We start from the raw sequence: 22,508 nt of genomic DNA, 5'->3' as shown, positions 1-22,508 counted from the left end.
TTTCTAGACTGATTATGGACTCCAGCAACACAGCAACTGGTGATGATCAAAAGAGGTCCCCAAAATCATATACTTCTGGAAAAAGTACATAATCCCAGACTGAAAGATCTGCTTTGAGAAGACATTCCCTTAACTGACTTGCCCAGGTCACCAAGAAAAAGCCTAAACAGTCTACAAAGATGCTATTCTAACTGCATGAAAAAACCCAAAATAAACTTGGGAAAGGAGAAGGAAAGTGTATTTGGAATTAAAAGTAAAAGTACAAATGGTGCACTTTTTGTGATATTTTTTGAATAGATACAATAATAATGAAAGACAAAAAAAGCTGAGAGAAACAAAGATTTAAACCAAATTCTAATGCATTATTAGACATTTGAGTCAGCAGTAAAAGCCAATGCTTCACCTGTAGACATGTACTGCATGGTGTGCCATGACTATACTCAAAACAAGGGAAAAGCTGGGCTTGTTAGGCTTCTTTTTGATGTCACCCCATCTGGTCAACTAGCCTTCATTGGAAATGGAGCATGTGACATGCATAGTCTACTGCCCTTATGGTAAAAAGATGATGTCTAAATGCCCCTCCTGAGTTTAGTCCGCCCATCCCTCTACAGTCTGTCCGGTGGATGGATAGAAGAGAACTGAGAAATAGGAGCCTTCTTAAGGGCAACCACTGCATGACAGAATCATGGCTTAAATGTCTCTGTCCAGAAAATCCAGGCCCCAGGAGGCCAGATCATCTTGCCCTGTCTCACTGAGACAGGTACCACAACATCAGGGTTTTCCCTAATGCTGTCTCTACCACCAGGCACATCATCTTATTGACCACAAAGGCAGACAACTCAGAAGACTGGATAGCCTTCTAAAGGATGTGATAAAACATAGAAATGGTGGTTCGGAGGGGGGGGGGGGTCATTCTGTCTTTTGTCTCACTAACTTCAATATCTCACCAAATCTGGGATCATCCGGTTGCGGGTGGGGGTCTGAGTTATCATCCGCACCAATATTTGGCAAGGGCGATTTCAGAAATGGAACTCTTAAGTTTCTCTTTCTGCATTAGTGCTTCTGACCTTTGCTCAAGAGGCATTCATTCAAAGTAGTGGAAGCTGACAACATTCCAGACCCAATAGAAACATCATACAAGGGCTAACTAGCCCTCCCTATCCAAGTAGTGGCTGGATAACAGCAGTTCACAACAGGCATGCACTTGTGGAAAAAAAAAGATCTGTGTAAATGGCACTGTGAGGCAATGGTATACAACACGTGAATGACAAGAGTCATGGTCTGTGTCTACACCGACCATAAAGAAAATAAAGTTGGGGACCCAGTGCCATAAACAGAAGTCATCAAGGTCAAGACTGAGATTGACAAGACAAATCATGACTCCACAGTCCTAGCCCTGACCACCCAAGATGAAGCATCTCAACCCAAAACAGAAGGGCCTGACCCCAAGAGAAAAAAGGCCAACCCCTGCAGCCCAACTCTCCACACCAAACATACACAGCTTGGACTTAAGCCGTGAGGACTTGACCCTAAGTCCTGAGGTTCATAGAGTCTTGTCAATGCTGTGGACATCAGCCAAATGAGCAGGAATCTTACAGAGACTGACAGACTTGATATGCTGACACTGATGATCCCAGGTGAAAACTCTCCTCTATGGGACTAGAGCCTGCAAAAGCCTGGTGAGAAGGATGAAGTCACTGTACAACTTTAAAAGACTGAGGTGCCTTAACTCAACCTGAAAAACAAAACAGTTGGGATGGTTGTAAATGTATGTAAAGTCTATGCCACCACGTCTACCACCACTTTCTTCATATCCATGGCCACAGCAGTACGATGGGAGAGGATCAATTTAGAGAAGGAACTTTTAGAGAGAGAGAAAAGGTTATGGACCTCATCATCAAACCTTGCTGACAAACTCTATTCTCTTGCACATGGCAGGTGAATGCTCATAAAAAAACATTACTGGAGAACTTAGACACCCCTGAGGGAAGAATCGTTCCCTCTACCTTGCGATGGCATAAAAAAGAAGAATTAGTTCTTAGTGAAACCCTACCCCTACAGAAAAAAGGTAGGGTTGACACACCATAAGAGCTTGCAACTCAGATTCCCTTCTGGCAGAGGTCAGAGCAATCAGTGAAACCGTTTTCCATGTTAAGAACATCAAGTCAGCAAGGTTAGCTAGTTAAAATGGAGCAATTTTTAGTTTCTCTAACAAAGATCCCAAGGAGGGGCTACTGGATTTCTTGGAGGCCTCTTATGCAAAACCCCTTCAATAACATTTTGACATGAGAATGCATTGACAGAGGAACAGGATCCATGGACAAACATGCTGAAATGGCTGATAAATTAACCTTGATGGAGTTGTAAGAAAGGCCACAGAATAGCAACTCACACAAATACTGTAAAAATGGAGAACAACTAGCCCTGAATTGGTGCTGGTTATGTTGTTGGCACCAACTAAGAAAAATGTTCCATTTGCTAACACATGATTTTCTACTAGCAGGCTTTCTTGCCTCCATTAGTACCTGCTGCACATCCTCAGTAAACAGGTGCCTAAACGGAATTAAGACCTCATCATTCAGGCAGTAAGAAGTTGTTGATTGGGGTCACGGTGTATCTTCTATGAGTAGATCCATTCTGTGAGGAGAATTGTGGTAATTGCCCATGGCCATTTCCAAAAGAAGGGCAAACCAGTGTTGCCTTGGCCAGAAGCACAATGATCTTAGGGAATTCTTTCTGAATCTTCAGCAGTACCCTGGATATCAGTGGAAAGGGTGGAAAAGCATACAGGAACATTCCTGTCCAAGGAAAGGAAAATACAGCTCTCTTCCAGGCCTTCTTGCCTGGTGTCCTGAAGCAAAATCTTGCCAGTGGATTGTTCAGACAGGCCGCAAATAGATCTACTTGAGGAACTCCCCACAGATGGATCAAATCTTAAAAGACTTCCTGATGCAATTTCCATTTGTGAGGGCCTGCCCTTGTCCTACTCAACTTGTCTGCCACACAACTTTGCTCTTGATGAAATGTAGGATTCCTCTACAGTAAGACTGTGCTGTGAAGCTATATCCCAAGCTAACATGCCTAGTCTGCAAAGGGGGGTATGAAATGGTTCCCCTTTGCTTGTTGATGTACCACATAACTGTGGTACTGTCTATAACAACTTGAAGAGGTCCCAGAGACCAAAAGATAATTCAGACAGTTCAGTGCCATGATCGGGGCAAGAATCTCTTTTATAGTTATGTGATTGCATCTGTCCTTACTGTCCTATACACCATGCACTTTTAAACCTCCTGAAACTGCTTCCCAAGCCTGCTTTGGAACAGGGAGAGAGAGAAGGGGATACCCATATTTAGGGATATTTGCTGAAACACCATGAGACTTCTCTAAAACTCTAGTACTGGAATTTGAAAGGACAAAGGGTGTTGGTGCTGGGAGCAGAGAGACTTCAGATACTATATCTTTCTCATGTTGAGTATTTCCCAGGGTATCATGAGATTCATAGATACCATGAGACCCAACATTTTAAATTATTCCCTCACAATGACTAGAGTCTGAGTGTAAAACCTTAGAAATAGATATAGATATCAATCTTTTTTTTTCTTGTGGAAGAAAAGCTCCTTGAAATGAGGTGTCTAGCTGACACTCCAGAAAAACAATCTTATGAGAAGGAGTCAAAAAAGACTTCTGAATCTTCTTTTGGAATCCCAGCTTGTGTAAGAGGTCTCTTGCCGAAGACAGAGAGTCCTGACACGTCAAAAAAAAAAAAAAAAAAAACTCTACAAAGTCATATAAATATGGAAAATGCAAAAAATGCAGATACCCTGTAGCATGCAATGAGTTATTACTGAAGCCACATACTTTGTGAACATCTTGATGCAGTGGATAATCCAAAGAGTAAGGAAGACAACTGGCAATTTGATTCACACACACAAAAACCTTAAGAAATGCCTGAAGTCTGGATGAACAGGGATGGAATAAGCATCTTTTAAATCTAGTGTTACCAGAAAATTGAATGAGGACAAAGAGGCAACAATTTGATTAGTGACATCATTTTGAATTTGGGTACTATCACAAGCAGGTACCCATTTTCTTGAATAAAAACCTTTCCCAAATTAGGACGGTAGAACAGGATCTTTTACTCCTTGGGACAGCATGTGCTGAAGTACAGGGGGAAATACAAGGTTCTGGTCTGGTGGATGACCAGAAAATGAGAGATTTCCTCCCAATGGCAACACTGACCTCAATGAATGATATTCAAAACCCATTTGCCTGAAACTATCCGGTGCCAAAGGGAAAAATGAAGATTCAGACTTTATGGATGGAAAAAGGGGCTGCCAGAGTGAAGGGGGATAAGGTTAATTAAATAGTCATTCCGACTTGTTGAGACTATCTTTGTTTTTTGTTTTTTTTTTGGGGGGGGGGGTTCCTGAAATGTGTTTTAGAATCCCCCAGACTTTCATAAACATATGGTTACTTGCATTTTCATGACACTTTTTTTGCCAAAACTGGATGAAATCCCTTTGAAAACTTGTATCAACCTAACCCTTTAATCACACTTCCTGATAACCTCTGCAGTTGAGGAACAAAAAAATTATATCACTATCCAAGGGAGAATTTAAAATCTTATTTTTTACATCTTGGAGATTCTAATAATGCAGCCAAGCAGACCTCCTCAAAACAGTACCAGTGGCCATAGCTCTATAGCTCTGGAAAAAGTATCAACTGAGTCATACATACATTGTAAACAATGAGTAGTGACTTGTAGAATGGAAGAAATTAAATTATTTAAAGCTCATTTTCCTCACAAGAAGAAACTGCAGACAAAAGATTCCTCATACTTTCATTGTTAGTCAGAATAAACTTTAGCATATGAGCATGATGATTCTAAATTCTGAAAATCAAAGTTGCAGAAGCATACACTTTTTCTCCATACTTATCAATAATTTTGCCATCTGTCAGAAAGAGTAGTATTGGAATTAACCAAACGTTTAGCAGCAGTAGGATTAACTTAAAGCTACAGCTGCTGGGTCAGGTTTGGGAAGGATGTATATAAACCTAAAACACTAAGAAACTTTATACATTCGACCTGCCATTTTAGGTGCAGCAGGCTGACTATCAAGAAAACTGCAAGCACTGAGACACATTTCCTACACAACTGACAGAAATAGGATAATAAGTGAAGGTTCTGGAAACTCCTTCTGTAACAACTCACAGTACTTTCTGAGGGACAGGGAAACCTGAATGTTTTCCCACTGAATACACTGGAACATTCTGGAAACAGTCTCAATGAAAGAGATACCCCTACAAGGAGAATCAGAAACTGAGCTCTCCTCCCAAGTCTGAATCAGAAAACTGAGGAGAAATCCCTGTATTTGTCCCTTCATCTTCCTGTCCAGATTCAGAAACTTGCATATCTTCAGGAAAAGAGAGATTCCTTTTTCTTTTACCAGAAACCACTTTATAAGAAGTATCAACAGCCTGAATTAAACCCAGAGTCAGATCCAGTAAACTACCCTGTTGAAGGAATTTGAGAAGGAGTAGATATTAGGTTTAGTTTTCCTGTTTCCTTTTGACAACAAAATGGGATAAAAAGTGTTAATGGCAGTAGCTTCCCCAGGGATAGGCACAACATTCTGATTAAACATGAAAGCCTACCGGGAAAGACAACAGTGGCTCTCTCTTGCCCACCGAGGGGGACCCCAACAGCCGCAGAGGATGTTGCTAACCCCCAGTCCACAGTGGCTATGTGTACTACACCAGAGGGATCAGGGGTAGAAGATGAGTGGTCTGAGGAACAAGCTATGGCCACAGCAGAGTCACATAAAACTGAGGCAAACTGCTAGCAAAGGTTGTTTGCTTCACTTTTTGTTTTTGTGGCTGGAAGGAGGACTGCCACATGGTAGTTTGTTCCATGGTCAAACTGAAAATACTGTCTCTTTCCCAGGGAAAACAAGCAGCAAAAGCCGGTAAAAATTAAAAGTCTTCAAAATTCACTTTTCCCCCACAAACATGCACACACACAGTAAAAGGCACATAGCTCCCAAAAGTAAAATAAACAGTTTCTCCACTGAAAAAAAATAGTTTTCAATTACTTTAAACAATTTTTAGGTTGATAAGGGAAAAAGCACTCCCATTTAAACAAACACTTAAGTCTTGTGACAGTCCATTAAAATATACACTCCTAACTTAAAAATTATTGCACTGTAGTTTCATGTTTAGGAAAGTTATTTCTATAAAGGGGAAAGTTCCCTTTCAGGGAAAAAAAGAAGTTATGTACTCACCGTAATGTTCCATCTGAGTAGTTCTACTTCATTTGTCTTCAACCTGTGGGATACCAGATCCGTATCAGATCTGAGCTGGCAATTTCACTAGCATTTGCTCCAAGCTCCTCACCTTACCCATAATACACCTCCACTACCTTCCAACCCCCAGATTGAGTTTGCTGACCCTAATACTGATAACCCGACCTGAAAAATACTTTATGACTTACAACTGCAGCCCGCAGGCTGTTCATATGACAAGGTCAGGGGGAAGGAGGGAGGGACGGTTGAAGACAAATGAAGTAGAACTACTCAGATGGAACATTATGGTGAGTACATAACTTCCTTATCTGAAGTAGTTTACTTCATTTGTTCTTCAACCTGTGGGACAGAGTCCCCAGCTATTAAACTCCTGGGTGGCCCTCATGGAAGGATATTCTGGAGCACCGCGGAACCAAAGGATGCTCTCCTTCTAGAAGTCAAATCCAATTTGTAGTGAGAAATAAAGGTATGAGATGAGGACCAAGTAGCTGCAGAACAAATATCGTCCAATGAGACTCTAGACCAAAAGGCCGCAGAAGTGGCCATGCACCTAGTGAAATGAGCTTTCACCTGACCCGGAGGAGACATACCTTTGTCCTTATAGACTTGAAGGACGCATAAGGAAATCCACCTAGCAACAGTGACCTTGGAAATGGGTTTACCCAAAAAGGGTTTTGAGAGGGACACAAACAGCTGATCGGATTTATGGAAGTTTTTGGTCCTGTTTAAATAAAATCGTAACTGTCTATGAACATCCAACAAGTGGAGTTTGTATTCCACTCTGTTAGCAAAGTTAGGAAAGAAGACAGGTAAATTAATGGTCTGATTGATATTAACTTGTGAAGAAAGGATGGATTGGTCAAGCAGAAGGGATTGAGAACGGACGTAAGGCCTTTTTATCTTTACAGCCAAAAGAAAGAACTGAGGGACAGAACTGCCCAGGATGAGCAAAGATGGGAGGCACAGAACAGAAGACTAGGAAAATCAGAGGTACATACAGAAAAATGTGTCAGTCGGCATAAAGAGGAAGTGGGGGAGGGTGTCTTGGTGGGAAGGTGGCAGAGCAGAATGAGAAGGAAAAAGTTGATAAGACAATCGAAGGGGGAAGAGATTCAAAGGGAAATGTCTGCTTTTAGGGAGTATAAACTGCAAGAACTAGATGGACTGCCATCCAGAGTCCTCAGAAATAGTACAGTTTTGTACCTACCATAAATGTAGATGTTCGAGTGTATACCCTGCTGCAGTCATCACACTTGGGTTATCCTGCCGTCAGGCGGTCCCACAGTCGGCCCCAATTCCAAAGTCTTGGTCCGGCGTCGGTTGCTGTAGCGTCTTCCCTGACGTCAGTGCGCCAGGGGTATATAAGAGGCATCCAACGCCGTTTTCTTTAGTTTTTCTTGCCCCAGATGTCAGGTGCCCCCCCAAAAGGTGGTCAGTAGATAGTACCAATAATAAAAGTTTAGCACAAACAAAACATCCCTCCAGCTATAAGCAAATACACCACAAAGGTTGTATCAGATTTTAAGGTATTGAAAGGCTTTAGTTAGGTCAGAGGGGATGGAGGGAGGATAACCTGGACTGCAGTAGGGTATACACTTGAACATCTACATTTATGGTAGGTACAAAACTGTACTATGTTCATCGTGTTACCCTGCTGCAGTCATCACACTTGGGTAGAATCCCAAAGCTAAGGATGGGAGGTGGAGTCAAACAGGGTTAGAGGAGGCTAGAAGGCCCTGCAAAACTGCAGTGGCAAAGCCAGCTCTAGTCTTAGAGTAAAGAGGTAAGTGATAGTGTTTGGTGAAGGTGTGTACTGAACTCCAAGTTGCAGCTTCCAGAATATCCTTGGTTGGCACCCCCCTGAGGAGGGCTGTAGATGTAGCTGCTGCCCTGGTAGAGTGGGGCCTTACGCTTGCAGGAACTGGTTTTCCATGGTGGGTGTAGCAAAAACGTATGCAATGTCCTATCCATTTGGAAATGGTCTGTTTTGAGATAGCCTTTCCTTGTGATGCTGTAGCATAGGATACAAAAAGCTGGTCAGATTTTCTGAAAACCTTAGTTTTATCCAATTAGCAACGCAGCTGCCAGTGAATGTCCAAGGAATGCAGGAGTCTTTCTCCTTTGTTCTGTGGATTTGGAAAGAAGGTGGGTAAATGGATGGTTTGATTTAGAGCCACACTGGATACCACCTTAAGCATAAAGGAGGGGTTAGTTCGTAGAGAAACTCTGTCTTGATGAAAAATGAGGAAAGGCTCTACTGCCATTAGTGCCTGAAGCTCTGAGACTCTTCTGGCTGAAGTAAATGCTAGCAGCAGGGCAGTTTTCCATGATATAAACTTTAAGTCAGCTGAGAAAGCTGGTTCAAAAGGAGGTAGCGTAAGTTTTTCCAGAACAAAATTGAGGTCCCAAGTTGGTGATGGTGCTCTCCTGGGAGGCCTAATGTTTTTGGCCCCTCTGAGAAACTGCCTTAGAAGTGGATGTGAAAATAAGGGAGGATCCGTGTTGTAGTGAGCTGACATAGCTGAGGCGTGGATTCTAATAGATGAAAAAGAAAGCCCTTTGTGTAACATCTCAGTTAAATATTGTAGGATCTGAGGTATGTCAGGCTGAAGGGTATTTTGGCCTTTAGCTTGGTTCCAGGCGCAAAACCTTTTCCATTTGTCTGAGTAGGCTTTCCTGGTGCTGGGCCTCCTGGCTTCCAGAATAACATCCATAACAGCTTGTGAAAGAGGAGCTGGCTGGTTGCTTAGGTGATTTGCCATGCAGCCAAATTTAAGGTTTTGAGCTGGCTGTGTAGAATCTGACTGTCTTGCTGTGTGAGCAGATGAGTAATTTGTGGTAAAATCCATGGTGGGCCCTGAGCCATATTCCTTAATAGTGGGTACCAGTGCTGGCGTGGCCAGTCTGGGGCAATGAGTATCATTCGGGGTCTCTCCATCCTGACTTTCAGCAGCACCTTTGTGAGAAGGGGCAATGGAGGGAAGGCGTATACTGTCAGCATTTTCCAACTGAATGAGAGTGCGTTCACTTTCCAAGCTTGATGGTGAAATGTCCTTGGACAAAATTTTGTTAGCTGATAGTTTTGGGGGCTGGCAAACAGGTCTATGTCTGGGTGCCCCCATTTTTGAGTTATCATTGCAAATACTTGTGGATCCAGTTTCTATTCGTGGGGATCCATGATGTTTCTGCTTAGGTCGTCTGCCAATGTGTTCTTTTTTCCTGGCAGGAATTGAGCTTGTAATTGAACTTGGTAAGCCAGTGCTGTGCTCCACAAGGTCATTGCTTGCCTGCATAGAGGGTAGGAGTGTGTACCCCCTTGTTTGTTTATGTACCACATTATTGTGGTGTTGTCTGTCCTTATTATAAGCTGTCCTGGATGTAAGAGGTCCTTGAAGGCTGTCAGGGCATTCTGTACAGCTAGCATTTCTTTTTCATTGATGTGCAGATTCCTTTGATCTGCAGTCCATATGCCTTGAACGCACCGTCCTGCCATGTGTGCCCCCCAGGCGTAGTCCGATGCATCTGTTGTCATAGCTTGCCTGGCTGGGGGTAAGGTGAAAGGCTGACCCTTGTTGAGGTGACATGCCTGTGACCACCGCAGAAACTCCTGTTGAAGGCAGGGAATGAGAGGTATCATTGTTTCCAAGCTGTGGCTGTGTTGAGTCCATACGCTTTTTAGGTACCATTGTAATTTCCTCATATGCAGTTTTGCAAATGGTATTAGTAGTATGCAAGATGCCATGAAGCCCAAGGCCTGCAGAATTTTTCTTGCAGGGAGTTGGGTCTTTGTTGCCATTGTTTTGAAGTATTGAATTAATTGTAGTTGTTTGTCTGGTGTCAGATAAGCCATCTGGGCCATTGTATTCAAGCTGGCACCCAGGAATGTCATATTTTGTGAGGGCACTAGTTTTGATTTCTTTTCGTTTACTGAGTACCCTAGGCAACTTAGAAGGTGTTTTACAAAAGCCAGATGTTGTAAGAGAATGTCCTTGCTTTCTGCTTGGATGAGGCAGTCATACAGGTATGGGTATATTTGAATTCCTCTTTGTCTGCAGTATGCAATTACTGATGCCAGGCATTTTGTGAAGACCCTGGGCGCAGTAGATAAGCCAAAGGGTAGTGCAGAGAATTGGTAATGGGTTGAACCTGCAATGAAACGGAGGTATCTTCTGCAATTTTGTCTGATAGGGACATGCAGGTATGCCTCCTTGAGGTCCAACGTTACTAGCCAAGCTTTCTTGCCCAACATGGGAAGAAGCTGCTGTAGTGTTAGCATCTTGAATTTGGGTACTTGCAAGAAGGTGTTTAGAACTGAAAGGTCCAGAATGGGTCTCCAAGCATTGTCCTTTCTGGGGACTAGAAAGAGCCTTGAGTAAAATCCTTGGCCTTGCTCCTGTGTAGGTACCAGTTGAATGGCTCTCATGTCCATGAGAGCTGCAATTTGTTTTTGTGCCTCTGCCCATTGATTTTGTGGCAGGTTTGGCATTCCTTTTATCCTTGGCAAGGTGTGGAAATGGAATCTGTATCCTTGTGAGATAATGTCTAGGACCCATTTGTCCTTTGTGACGATGCGCCAGTTGTCTGCAAAAAGTGCTAATTTTCTTCCCAAGGGAGCTGCCAAGAGAGTTTTGCTTGGCAGTTTGAGGTTTAAGTCATTGTGTTTGCCTCCTGGTAGTTTGGGAGCTGTCTTCTCCTCCCTTCTGTGTTGCAGTGCCCCATTGTCGAGGTTTGTAAGGGATTTGTGCTTGTCCTCTGCCCCTTGGGTGCCTGTATTTACCCCTCTGTGGTCTGTCAGAAGCTGGAAAGGACCAATTTTTTGTTGGCCAATTTCTGCTGAAGCGTGGGGGCTGTACCTGTAAGAAATCTTTGGCCGTCTTCACAGATTTTGCCTTATCCTCCATTTTCTTTAAAACCTCTTCTGCTTTAACCCCAAATAAGGCATCCTGCTGTAAGGGTGCATCTAGTAACTTTACTTTAACATGATCAGGCAGAGTTTGTTCCTTTAACCAAGCATGTCTAGGTATAACAGACCCAGTAACAGCTGCTCTACAGGAAGCTTCCAAGGAATCAAATCCACATTGTAAAGTATGTTTGCCCACCTGTTCAGCTGCATGCAACAGATCCTGCATTTCCTTGAACTCAGACTGTTGAGGGAGTGTGTTCATCTTTTGTTTTATTTGAGACATTAGGAATTGCTGGTATTTAAGCATGTGAAATTGACAATTTAGTGCTCTCATAGCTAGAGTAGCTGAGGTGTAAACCTTCTTCCCCCACCTATCTAGTGCTCTGAAGTCCCTTTCAGAGGGTACAGGATTTTTAGCCATAGAAGCCTTAGCCCCTTTGAGACCCTGGGAGATTGTCTCTGGATCAGCAACAGGGCTTTTGTAAAGGAATTTGTGTGAGTCAGGCACTCTATAGTATCTATCTGGTTTGGCTGGAGCAGGAGGCAGAGAATCTGGATTTAGACTAGATTCTAAGTAAACATCATCCACAATGTCTAAAACTGGGGGGATAGCAAGTGGTCTGTGCTGGGGGAGTAAAAGAAACTCTCGGAGCCTTTTCTTTGAGTCGGAGTAGTCCTGACCTTCCCAGTGGAAATTTTCCCTCATGGTATGTAAGGTTTCCCCAAAGGAATAGTCTTCAGGGGGAGAAGCTGAGGGAATGGAATCTTCAGCATCAGAATCTTCATAAGGGGGAAAGGAGTAATCCTGCTCCTCAGAGGAGCCTGAGGAAATAGACACTTGATCAGAGAAGGCATAATCCTCCTCTTGTCTAGGCCTTTTGTCGGGGGGGGGGAGGGGTTGGGAACTCCTGATTAAAGAAATCAAATCTTCAGCCATTTTAAGCATCTGTTTCTTAGGCATGGGGCCTTGAACTGGAGACTGAAGTGCAGTCTTTTTTGGTTTTAGAGGAGTCTTAAGCTTAGCATAAGATTTTATGGTGAGAGTAGTCGTTCTGAAGACACCTTCTCAAACCGAAGGTGTTTCTACAGCACCGGCTTCTCCTTCTGCAATGTCGTCGGTAGGGCCTAAAGAAAATGGCTGCGTCGGCCTGGAACTCTCTGCTAGAGAATCCGAAGCAGCCTGGGGTTCCAATTCCACGGTAGCCAGGGGCTGCGTAGGCGCCTCACTGAAAACCGGAGAACCGGCGACCGGCCCAGCCGAGGCCTCGGAGTCTGGCTTGGATCTAGGCTGCCTGTCTTTATCTTTGCGTTTTTTATGCACGCCGGTAGTCGGTTGCTTCGACGGCATAGTGTAATTAAATTTCCTACCGAAGTAGTGTCGTGCGAAATCAAAGCGTCGCTTTATAGTTCGCTTATTGAACCTAGCACAAAACCGACAACCAGTAACGTCGTGGTCTGGGCCTAGGCAAGGTATACAATAAGAATGAAAGTCCTTATGAGGTATTTGCTTCCCACAAGAAATGCAATTGTTAACTTTTTCTGACATCAGACTGAGGCAAGAAAAGGTTCCCCAATGGGGTACTTAGCTTTGAAGACTTCGGACTGAAACTCGATTCGAAAATCTCAGGTGTCGGCCGACCGGCACTTGTGAACTGCTTATGCTTCGGCCACCGCGCAGCAAGAAAGACTGAAGAAAATGGCGTTGGATGCCTCTTATATACCCCTGGCGCACTGACTTCAGGGAAGAAGCGACAGCAACCGACGCCGGACCAAGACTTTGGAATTCAGGCCGACTGCTGGACCGCCTGACGGCAGGATAACCTAAGTGTGATGATGCAGCAGGGTAACACGACGAACATCTAGCCACTGCACTGTCAGACACCCTGATGGAAAACTTCTACACATCACTGTCTAGTGCAGAAGTGACAGAAGACTGGCAGACTGCAACTACTGTACCCTTGTACCGGGGATAGCATAACAAAATTGAGGGAACTACAGGCCTGTTAGCTCTAAACAGTGGCAAGACAAGAATCTTGAATGGAAGTCAGCGATTTACCGAGGACAAAAGTCTCCAGAACAGATGCCAGCATGGGTTTCATTGTCAGAAGGAATCATCACTCAAACCTGATCCAGTTTTATGACAACCTTGCATGTGAATATGACAAGAGAGTAGCAGTAGATGTCTAAAATGGATTTTGGTAAAGTCTCTCTCTCCCATATGGGAGGCTGACAGGAACTAGAGAGCTAGAAAGTTGAATGCTAGGATAACAGAGTGTTGTGGTGAGATGGATAATTTCAGTAATTAGAAAAATGATCAGAGTACCACAGGGACATGTTTTGGGTCCAGTAATCTTCAGTGTGGATGTCTCGGACATATCTGAGGGAACAGAGCAAGGCTCATCCTCTTCACACATGATATAAAGATAGCAGTTAATGCACAGGACTCTTAACATACAGAATAAGGGATTAATGCCATGAGCTGTTAATGAGTCACTTCTTGTTGTCACAAAGTTTGATTCCTTCAGCCTCCATCTGCTTACTAACTCTAAAGCAAATCATTTAACCAGACAGTGCTCTCAGGATGAAACTGAAAAAATGTCCATGGTTGATGTGCGCACCATACCACTCAAGTGTACCTCATTATGAGGAAAGTTCCTCATTTTTTGTCTTAAAAAAATCATGTTCCTCAAAGTTCCACGCTGAAAGGGTCTGACACACATTCAGTGTTAGTAATGTTTTTACCCATTAAACATGGTAAGTAGAACTGAATCATATTAATTCATCAAAGGAACTAAAAGTAAAAAGCATCACATTTAACCATTCGATGAGATTCCTCATTAAAGTTGTTAGCAAGCTGTTAGTAAGTGTTCCACATTTTGCCTGTTTGTTCCACATTATTCAAGGAAGTGTTCCTCCTTTTGGAAATGGAAAGGTCAGAGGCATGGTGTGCTCTACCACGGTTAAGAAATATAAATAAGATAAAACTAATAAACATAACATCAAAACCACTTAGCCATTACCATTCACAGTTAGAAAGCAGCAAAAAATGAATGTTTACACAACCTAATTATTAATCCATGATCACAGAACCAAAGTGAAATATCAAGTACAATGCTGAAGTCAACAACAGCACCGACTGATTAAGCATTCAGTAGGAAGTGATTCCATTCCTACCTGTTGACAAGTTGTACATCTGATAAGATATATAAATATGTGTGTGCATGTATACAGATAGAGACATATACATGCAGGTACACATGCACACGCATGCACACACCTACACACAACTTGCAGTGGTGATTGGTTTATACTCAGTGTAGATTTTGCTTTTACAGACAAGCAAAGCCAGAATGACCACACACAAAACAAGTCCTAAGCTACTGAGATGGCTTGTTCAAAAGTGTGGGTGTATTGTCATAGTTTGGGCCAGGGTAGGTACATGAACTGCAATCAGCTGTAAAAAAAGGGACAAAGACTGCCAACAATGAAACTGTCAAAAAGGTACACACTTATAATTTGATAAAAAGCTTAAATGCATTCAGTCATGCAGAACATTATGACCTCATTTTTGACCTGTATATTTGCTATCCCAATCTGGGATGCTAACTGAGCCAGTAACACTAAAGACACTACTGAGGGCCACTTCTGAGGTCATTAGTTCTACAGTACTGTTAGTTAAGCAGTGCTTTGTGTATGTGTGTGCGTGTGTGTGTTCACTCCAGATTTGACTCCTATTACGTAACGGATTCTGCCTTCTTAGAGCTGTGTTTGTAAAAAACAATGTACTACCCACCCACAGCAGCACCGGTATTTTAATTCCTGCAGACATCTCAGGGAAGCCTCAAACTAATTTAAGGTGGGGGCTAAGAATATTCACTAAACTGGTAGCAAACAGCACTACACACTAAGGTTCAACTTGAGTACTGAGGGTTGCAACTCATGAGCCTCATACAACCTAACCAAGGCAGTTTAAATGCTGACTGTGTGAACAGCAGCAACAAGGCACATTCTCTACCTCCTCAGTGAAGGTTAGGAAGATAAGCAAACAGATTCACAGGATATACTGTAGTAAATTATTTAAGGTACTGAAAACAACTACATTGCAAAGACACGGGGGGGGGGGAGAGATGGAATGCCTACAGAGATACCTTACTAAAAGAATACAAAGCCTAAACAACATGTCCAATATGGACCAGCTCAAGATCTGTCTCTATACTTGTTATCCCACAGACTGCTAAGATGTGTCCTGTGTCTGGCATGCAAGGCATCCTCCAACCCATTATTGACAGATTTACTGAATATCAGCAAGTCAAATGGCATCAGAAATACCCTGTCTAGGAATCTAAGCCTATTCTACAGCATCAACAGAACGGTTTGGAGGGAGAGGTATATCTCTGAAAGGATATTGCTGCTATGGAACAAACTCCCCATCCACATATAACAAATTTCATTCCTGTCCATATACAACAGCAACTTAGATGTATGGATGGGAAATACTGCCCCTTGTACTACTAACGGACAGAAGCAACTCCTAAATGCTTTATCCCATGCACGGATTCCCTCAAATTATCTATGTTAAGATCTCACTTTTTGTCTTTAGAAGTAACATATAATTATCGACCATGGGATGGGTAAAACAATCTATAACCAAATGGGATGAGTTATTTTGAAACCAAAAAGGGAAATGGCTAGGTTTAAAATGGCCTACAAGGGCAGCTAGCCTAGTACTTACCTATGAGACTGCGAGAAGATGGAAATGACACCAAGTAGTACTTCATGCAGACAAAGCAGAATGGTGAAGCTGAATGAAGTGGACTGAAGACATTTTAGCCACAAAGACTGTGGGAAGCAGTGCATCACAGACAGTGTAAAATCAGCGCATGGGTAACAGCAGAAAAAGAAAGGGGGGAAGTAACGTGACACCTTGAGCCACTAGGAACAAGTTTAAGTAAAAAACTGTTTTCTACTGCAGCCAAAACTCATTTATGTATATAACCATTTGCATATCATTTTCAAATTACTGCCTCAGTAAATTGCTGCAAAACCGTGACAAAGTGCACCAAAGAAAACAATGGAATAAGAACTCCTGAAGCAGTACTTAGATGTAATCAATAAACAGTCCAGACAGTAGCCTTTGGAAAGGCTAAAAGCTTGTAAGTCTAAAAGCTTGTGATGACAACAAAATTGAGTGCAATGGAATGTACTGAAAGTCATCATCAAAAGTATCTCTCCCAACCTACACATACAACCATGCAACACTAACTGCAAACTGTTATAATTTTTAAGTCTTTGAAAGGTGAACACTCACACACACTGTGAGTCTAGAAACGCACAAGTTAATGTAGTAAAAATGAATAAACAAATAAATAAACTATCAGCATTATAGTCAACTCACCCAATACCATGGTCATATACTGTTCTTTCACACCAGCCTCCAGCAATAATGGAGGAACATACGTAATCCCTGCTGCTACACAGATTTCAAGACCACAGGTTATGGAATTGAGCATAAACAAATGCCATTGTAAGTTACACATCATCGTATTTAGTTGGCTCTTTTATCAATAGTTTCATGCAGGATACTAAATGCCATATGGACAGAGTTAATCTTCAGTTCTGTTGGAAGGACGTCATAACAGGGAGCCGTACTGATGAACTCGATAATTTCATCTTCAAAATAACATGCCAGTTCTAAAAAGATGAAGCAAAGAAAAGTTTTAAAAACAAAAAAGCACTCACACTAATAATAATAAAAATAGAGAGTTACTGATTCACTGTACTTAGCTTTATTCTATAACACAATTATCTTAAATTGCATTTTTTCTCCCATCTTAGCCAATCACAGAGCTACTACACAGCAGTCAACAGGTCAAAAATTGGATGATTGAAGACCATTCCGTTAAGAGTGACTGACCAAATGACACTTCAACAAAACACATGCTCTTTTAGGTCTTACACCTTTTCTTTTGAGGTTTGGCAACCATATATTTAGATATATCAAGTGCAGAGGACAAAGGTGATATAAACCCTATACGAGGGGTTTATGTCCCAAACTCCTAAAGAAAGTATATCTGAAGTCTGTATAATGCACTACTCAGTTAGTCTAAGCTGAAGAGTCTAACTAGTCATCAATGAGATAAACCAGTACTCCAAGTACAATGCCACAAAATTATTCATTTTCAAAAACAGCAACAACAAACTTCACCAGCACCTAAAAGAGTATTTTCTCAACATCTTCACTTTTCTCAAAAGACCCTGCTTTGTACTTGTGTTCATATCCAACAGTAATTCAGCAGTAAACCTCATATCACTCTGAAATCATTGTTGTAATTTAGAGTGCACAAGATACAAATGTTTGTCAGAGCTTTCTTTTCACTAAACAGTGTGAGACTCTCAATATACATTTCATTTGGAAATAAAGTCCCTGTACCACCAAATGTGGGGACTTTGTAATGACAACCAAATCCACTGTCTCAAACATTAAAACTACACCAATATGTCACACTGAAAAATATGTGGCAAAATTAAACACCCTGGCAGTATTACCATGAAAGATGAACTGCCTGTATCTAAAGAATGCATTTTAATAAAAAGTACAGTTTTGTACCTACCATAAATGTAGATGTTCGAGGATTCCATTGCTGCAGTCCTGACTATTGGGTATAGTCCGTCGGCCCGAATACCAGAGGGTCAGGGCGCATTAGACTGACGTCAGTACGTCAGGGTACTAATGTGCATGACCGACGTCATATCCTCAGTCTTTTCTTGCCCCAGATGTCAGAAGACCCTAAAAAGACAAGTCCCAAAATACCTGCACCAAAAACATGTACAATATATACAACAATATATACAAAAATATATATATGTAAACTCACCTACACAACCACCCCTAAACACAGAGGGAAGGAGGGATTGGACTGCAGCAATGGAATCCTCGAACATCTACATTTATGGTAGGTACAAAACTGTACTATGTTCTTCGTTTTCCATTGCTGCAGTCCTGACTATTGGGTAGAATCCCAAAGCAGAGGTAAGGGAGGCTGGCAAATCATAAAGAAGTAGGAGCTGACAACATGCCTTGTAAAACAGCTGTGGCAAAACCAGCCCTAGACTTAGAGTAGATAGGAAGGTGATAATGCTTAGAGAAAGTATGCACTGAACTCCAAGTAGCTGCTTCCAAAATATCCTTAGTTGCCACCCCCCTTAGAAATGCTGTTGAAGTGGCAGTAGCCCTAGTGGAATGAGGCCTAATCCCAGCTGGAATCTCCTTGCCATGATGGGAATAACAAAATGCAATGCAAAAGCCAATCCACCTAGAAATAGTTTGTTTCGACACAGGCTTGCCCTGTGAACTCAAAGCAAAAGAAACAAACAACTGCTGGGACTGCCTAAAATCCTTAGTCCTGCTTAAATAATAACTCAATTGCCTGTGTACATCTAAAGTGTGCAAAATCTTTTCCCCTTTATTTTGAGGGTCTGCATAAAACGTAGGCAAATGAATAGTTTGGTTTAAAGCCACACTAGAAACCACCTTAGGCATAAAGGAAGGATTAGTATGTAATGATACCCTATCCTTATGGAAAATCAAAAGGGCTCTACTGCCATAAGGGCCTGCAACTCAGACACCCTTCTTGCAGAAGTAATAGCCAACAGAAAAGCAGTCTTCCATGACAAGTATTTCAATTCAGCAGTAGCTGCAGGCTCAAAAGGTTGTAGAGTAAGTTTTCCAACACAAAATTGAGATCCCAAGCAGGAGTAGGAGCTCGGGTCTTATATTCTTTGCCCCTCTAAGAAACTGCTTGAACAAAGGATGAAAACAAAGGTGGGTCACAATCATAGTGAGCTGAAATTGCTGCAGCATGAATCTTAATGGAAGAGAAGGACAAACCTTTGTCCAATAACTCAGCAAGATATTGAAGAGCCACACTCAAATTAGGCTCAGAAATCTCCAAATTCTTTGCTGTACTCCAAAATAAAAATCTCTTCCATTTTTCTCATGACACTCTCCGTGTACTAGGTCTTCTAGCTTCCATAATCACATTTAAAAAACTTGTTGAGGAAGTTGAGACCTGCTGTGTTTCAACACAGAATATGCCAGGCTGTTAGATGAAGAGAATGAAGCTTGACATTGAGCAGATGACCGTCCTTCTGAGATAACAGATGAGGAATCAGAGGTAAAGGCCATGGAGGCTTCTGTACCAGACTCCGTAGTGGGTACCAGTGTTGCGAGGCCAATCTGGAGCTAACAAAATCATCCTTGGCCTGTCTTGTCTGACCTTTAATAGTACCTTTGGAAGAAGAGGCAGAGGTGGAAAGGCATACACATGAAGGTTTTTCCAACTGAAAGACAGAGCATCCACTTTCCAAGCTGTGTGATGAAACCCCTTTGTGCAATACTTTGGCAGCTGGTGGTTTAGTGGAGAAGCGAACAGATCTATGTCTGGAGTTCCCCATGACACTGTCAGTTTCTGAAATACATGAAGATCCAGTTTCCACTGGGGATCCATGATTTGTCTGCTTAACACATCTGCTAAGGAGTTCTGTGCTCCTGGCAGAAACCTTGCCTGAAGAGTCAGTTGCAAGCTTAGCAGTCTCCCATAAAATCATTGCTTGCCTGCATAGAGGATAAGAATGTGTTCCCCTTGCTTGTTGATGTACCACATGACAGTTGTGTTGTCTGTTAGAATCAACACCTGCCCTGGAAGAAGTAACTCCTTGAAAGCCATTAATGCAAACTGGACTGCTAACATCTCCTTCATGTTGATATGTAGATGCTGTAGTCTGGCAGGCCACTTGTCTTGTATCCACTTTCCATTTAGATGAGCTCCCCAAGCAATGTCCGAGGCATCTGTCGTTAAGATCTGACTTGCCTCTGGCCGGGTCACAGAGAGTCCCTTGTTTAGGTGACATTCCTGAGCCCACCACAAGAATTCTTTTCAAGGCAAGGTATTATTTGAATGACAGTGTCCAAATCCTGGCAGTGCTGTGTCCATACATTTTGAGATACCATTGTAGCTTCCTCATATGCAGTTTGGCATTGGGAAGCACCAGAATACAAGATGCCATGAACCCTAATGCTTGAAGGACTGTCCTTGCAGTCAGCACGGACTGATGAGATAGTTGATGGAAGTAAAGTGACAGACTCTTTTGTTTGTCCGGGGTTAAAAAGGCCATCTGGGCTGCTGTATTCAGTCTCACACCCAGAAAGCACATGTCTTGAGAGGGTACTAGACTGGACTTTATTTCGTTCACAGAATACCCTAGGCATCTTAGCACTGCTATAACATATTCCAGATGCTGTAGAAGGTCTTCCTTTTCTTGAGCCAGAATCAGGCAGTCGTCCAAGTAAGGATAGATTTGAATTCCTTGAAGCCTGAAGTAAGCTATCACTGGAGCCAGAACCTTTGTGAATACTCTGGGCGCAGTAGATAAGCCAAAGGGCAATGCAGAGAACTGATAATGAAAATTTCCAGCTCGAAACCGCAGATACTTCCTGCAACTTAGCCTTATAGGCACATGAAGGTAAGCTTCCTTGAGATCTAAAGTTACCATCCAGTGATCTTTGCCCAGCAGAGGTAAAAGCTGTTGTAACGTCAACATCTTGAACTTGGGAATGTCCAAAACGTGTTGAGGAGAGATAAATCCAAAATTGGTCTCCACGTGTTCCCCTTCTTTGGTACAAGGAACAGGCGAGAATAAAATCCTAGGCCCCTTTCTGATACAGGGACTGGCTGAATGGCCCCTATCTGAAGTAACTGAGAAACTTGCTTGTGAGCCTCTTTTCTTTGTGGAGGAGGAACGTCTGGCATGCCTTTGAAAGGGGGCATTGTATGGAAATAAAATCTGTAACCGTGGTGAATGATATCCAACACCCATTTGTCTTGAGTAATTAAATCCCAATTTTCTTTGAAAAGAGACAGTCTTCCTCCCAAAGGAGCTGCCAGACGGGAATCTGCTGGCAGCTGAAAAGACAGGTCATTGGGTCTGTTTATGAAAGGACTGACCCCTGCCCTCACCAGAAGTCTGAGCAGGTGATCTCCTAGTACTAGGCCTAAAAGAACCTTGAGCCCTGCCCCTACCACGTCTAGACCTACCCCTAGACTGGGAATCATAAGCAGGATATGTCCACCCCTTAGCAGGCCAATTTCTACTAAACTTTGGTGGCTGCACCTGCAAAAATCTTTAACAGTTTGCATAGACTTAGCTTTGTCCTCCATTTTCTTTAAAACTGCTTCCACAGGCGATCCAAACAACACATCAGACTGTAAAGGAGCATCCAAAATCCTTGCCTTAACATGCTCAGCTAAATTCTGATCCTTCAACCAGGCATGCCTAAGAACAGAACTGGTAGCAGCCACCCTCGAGGAGGCCTGTACAGCATCAAAACCACATTGCAAAGAATGCTTACCCACTTGTTCAGACACATGAACCAAATCCAGCAACTCTTTACACTCAATACCTTCTGCCAAAGCATCCACCTTAGATTTCAATTGTGAAAGGAGATAATTCTGATATTTTAGCATGTGAAACTGACAATTCAATGCTCTCATGGCTAGAGTGGAAGAAGTATACACTTTCTTTCCCCACCTATCCAAAGCCCTTGCCTCTTTATCAGTCGGAACAGGATTTTTAACCACAGAAGCCTTAACACCTTTAGGCCCTTGAGAAATTGTTTCTGGGTCCGCCCTAGGACTCTTAAACAAATATTTATGAGCTTCGGGCACCCTATAATACCTATCAGGCTTAACAGGAGCAGGAGGCAAAGAGTCAGGGTTCAGGGAAGCCTCTGCAAAAACATCTTCCACCACATTCAACACAGGAGGAATAGCTAAAGGCCTATGCTGGGGTAAAACAAGAATTCCCTAAGCCTTTTCCTGAATCAGAGTAATCCTGGCCTTCCCATTTAAAGTGCTCCCTCATGGAATGCAGAGTCTCTGAAAATGAGAAATCCTCAGGCGGAGAAGCTGTAGGAGTGGAATCATCCACATCCGAATCAGAATAAGTAGGATACTCCTGCATATCTTCCACAGAAGATTCTGAAGCCTCTGAACACTGTTCAAAACTATCAAACTCGTTCCACCCTAGGCCTCTTATCAGGCGGGGCATAGAACCTCTAATCATAGTAATCAAATCTTCTGCCATTTTAAGCATATGTTTCTTAGGTACAGAACCCAAATGCTAGGAGAAGCCCCCACTGAAGCTGAACTAGGCCTACCCCTCAAAGAAGTTTTGGCAACAGAAGGAGAGGCTCTAACAACCTTGGGAAGAGAGGGAAGAACAGTCACCTGAGAAGCCCCCTCAGC

At 42.6% G+C, this 22,508-nt stretch overlaps 1 protein-coding gene across 2 annotated transcripts in view; it reads right to left on the bottom strand.

Moving 5' to 3' along the window:
• LOC122815235 (solute carrier family 45 member 3-like) overlaps positions 1 to 22,508 on the bottom strand; it is a 691,924-nt gene that overhangs the window by 320,494 nt on the left and 348,922 nt on the right. For both annotated transcript variants that reach the window (XM_044087564.1, XM_044087565.1), the window contains exon 3: positions 16,601 to 16,896. In XM_044087564.1, the coding sequence (XP_043943499.1) occupies positions 16,601 to 16,745 (145 nt within the window). In that variant the 5' untranslated portion in view covers positions 16,746 to 16,896. The remainder of the gene's footprint in view (positions 1 to 16,600; positions 16,897 to 22,508) is intronic.

The sequence above is a fragment of the Protopterus annectens genome, chromosome 11.part0 (genome assembly GCF_019279795.1).
Source record: "Protopterus annectens isolate FY-2018-M chromosome 11.part0, PAN1.0, whole genome shotgun sequence".
Taxonomy (NCBI): domain Eukaryota; kingdom Metazoa; phylum Chordata; order Ceratodontiformes; family Protopteridae; genus Protopterus; species Protopterus annectens.
Note: the sequence above shows the minus strand (reverse complement) of the source record. Positions and strands in the feature narration are given on the sequence as shown.